The sequence below is a fragment of the Halyomorpha halys genome, unplaced genomic scaffold (assembly GCF_000696795.3).
Source record: "Halyomorpha halys isolate HHAL.00 unplaced genomic scaffold, Hhal_1.1 Scaffold921.1, whole genome shotgun sequence".
NCBI lineage: Eukaryota > Metazoa > Arthropoda > Insecta > Hemiptera > Pentatomidae > Halyomorpha > Halyomorpha halys.
The window spans coordinates 275,324-276,708 of NW_027106140.1; the positions used below are offsets into that span (position 1 = coordinate 275,324).

At 34.5% G+C, this 1,385-nt stretch overlaps 1 protein-coding gene across 1 annotated transcript in view; it reads right to left on the minus strand.

Moving 5' to 3' along the window:
• Positions 1-674: 674 nt before the first annotated feature.
• LOC106687173 (uncharacterized) overlaps positions 675-1,385 on the minus strand; it is a 3,513-nt gene continuing 2,802 nt past the window's right edge. The window contains exon 3 of the mRNA XM_014430906.3: positions 675-1,197. Coding sequence (XP_014286392.1) covers positions 797-1,197 — 401 coding nt within the window. The 3' untranslated portion in view covers positions 675-796. The remainder of the gene's footprint in view (positions 1,198-1,385) is intronic.

The following is a 1,385-nucleotide window of genomic DNA, read 5'->3' on the forward strand; positions in this document are numbered from 1 at the left end:
TATACAAAAATTTAATTCTTGGCAAGACCAAAACTGTCCCACTGATTTCCTAATCCCGCATATACCATTTGAAAAATATTTGACTATATATAGATTTTATAGTATGGAAAAAAAGTACAAAAAAAATTCCCAAAAAGTTATCACAACAGAAACAATGAATAACTAGTAGGTGAAAACAGTCAATTCAGGGAGATGAAAAAAAAAAGAGAGAAAAAATGAGTATAAAAGATAAAGGATATAAAGGACAAAAAAAAATTGTAAACTATTTGAGAATTCTGGTTCACATCGATAATACCCATTCATATACTAAACATTATTAATGAAATAACTTGTTTAATAAACCCTAAATAACTCTGTTTAAAAATATTATATACTACTAACATTAAAAATCAATGCTATATTTATAAATAGTTTACTGAATAAATGTAATGTAAATATTTCATGTTATAAATTCAATAGGCGGTTAAATACAAATATAAATACAACTACAAAAATTATGGGTTAATTACAAATGAATTATGGCACAAAATGAATCTGGATTACACTTAAAATATCTAATATTATTAAAAATTATCACTACCTCGCAGTGGGATTATATACAAGTTAAAGTTAGGATTAGTAATTATTCTGATGAACTATTATAGATGTCAGGGTATATATGAATAAATTACAACTTATGTTTATGAAAAACATTTTATTATGAAAATATCACAAAACGGGTAATTTCGAGGAGATGTCATGACCGGATATTCGAAAAGATTTATGTTGCTCAGTTGGTAACATTTGCCAGGCTCCTTTACCATCCCTTGTAGGCGTGGCTGCCATAACCAGAGTATCCTGCTCCGCTGTAGCCGGCATATCCTGGGTAGGCACCGTATCCAGCAGCGTGTCCAGCATAGCCTGGGTAAGCAGTGGAACCGTAGCCAGAGTAGGCGGAATATCCAGGGTAACCGGTAGAACCGTAACCAGAGTAAGCAGAATATCCAGGGTAACCAGAAGCACCGTAGCCAGCATAGCCTGATTGGCCAGCATATCCTGGGTAAGCACCGTATCCTCCGTAACCAGCAGCGCCATATCCACCATAGCCCTTGTAGGCTCCAGCAGCGTATCCTGGGTATGCTCCAGCACCATAGCTTGGGTAGGCTCCAGCGTAGCCTGGGTATGCTCCAGCATAACCTCCGTATCCTCCGGCATAACCTAAAAGAGTATCGAGTAGGCCAACTGTTTACATTATCTCAATAGCGTATATTATTATAAAGAATGAAACAGAATAGAATGGAGATTATTTAATAATGAGTAACAATTCTGTCCAACCTAATGACAAAATGAATTAGTCAGGGGTCAGAATAAATATATTTTTATACTATAAAAATAACATACAGAAT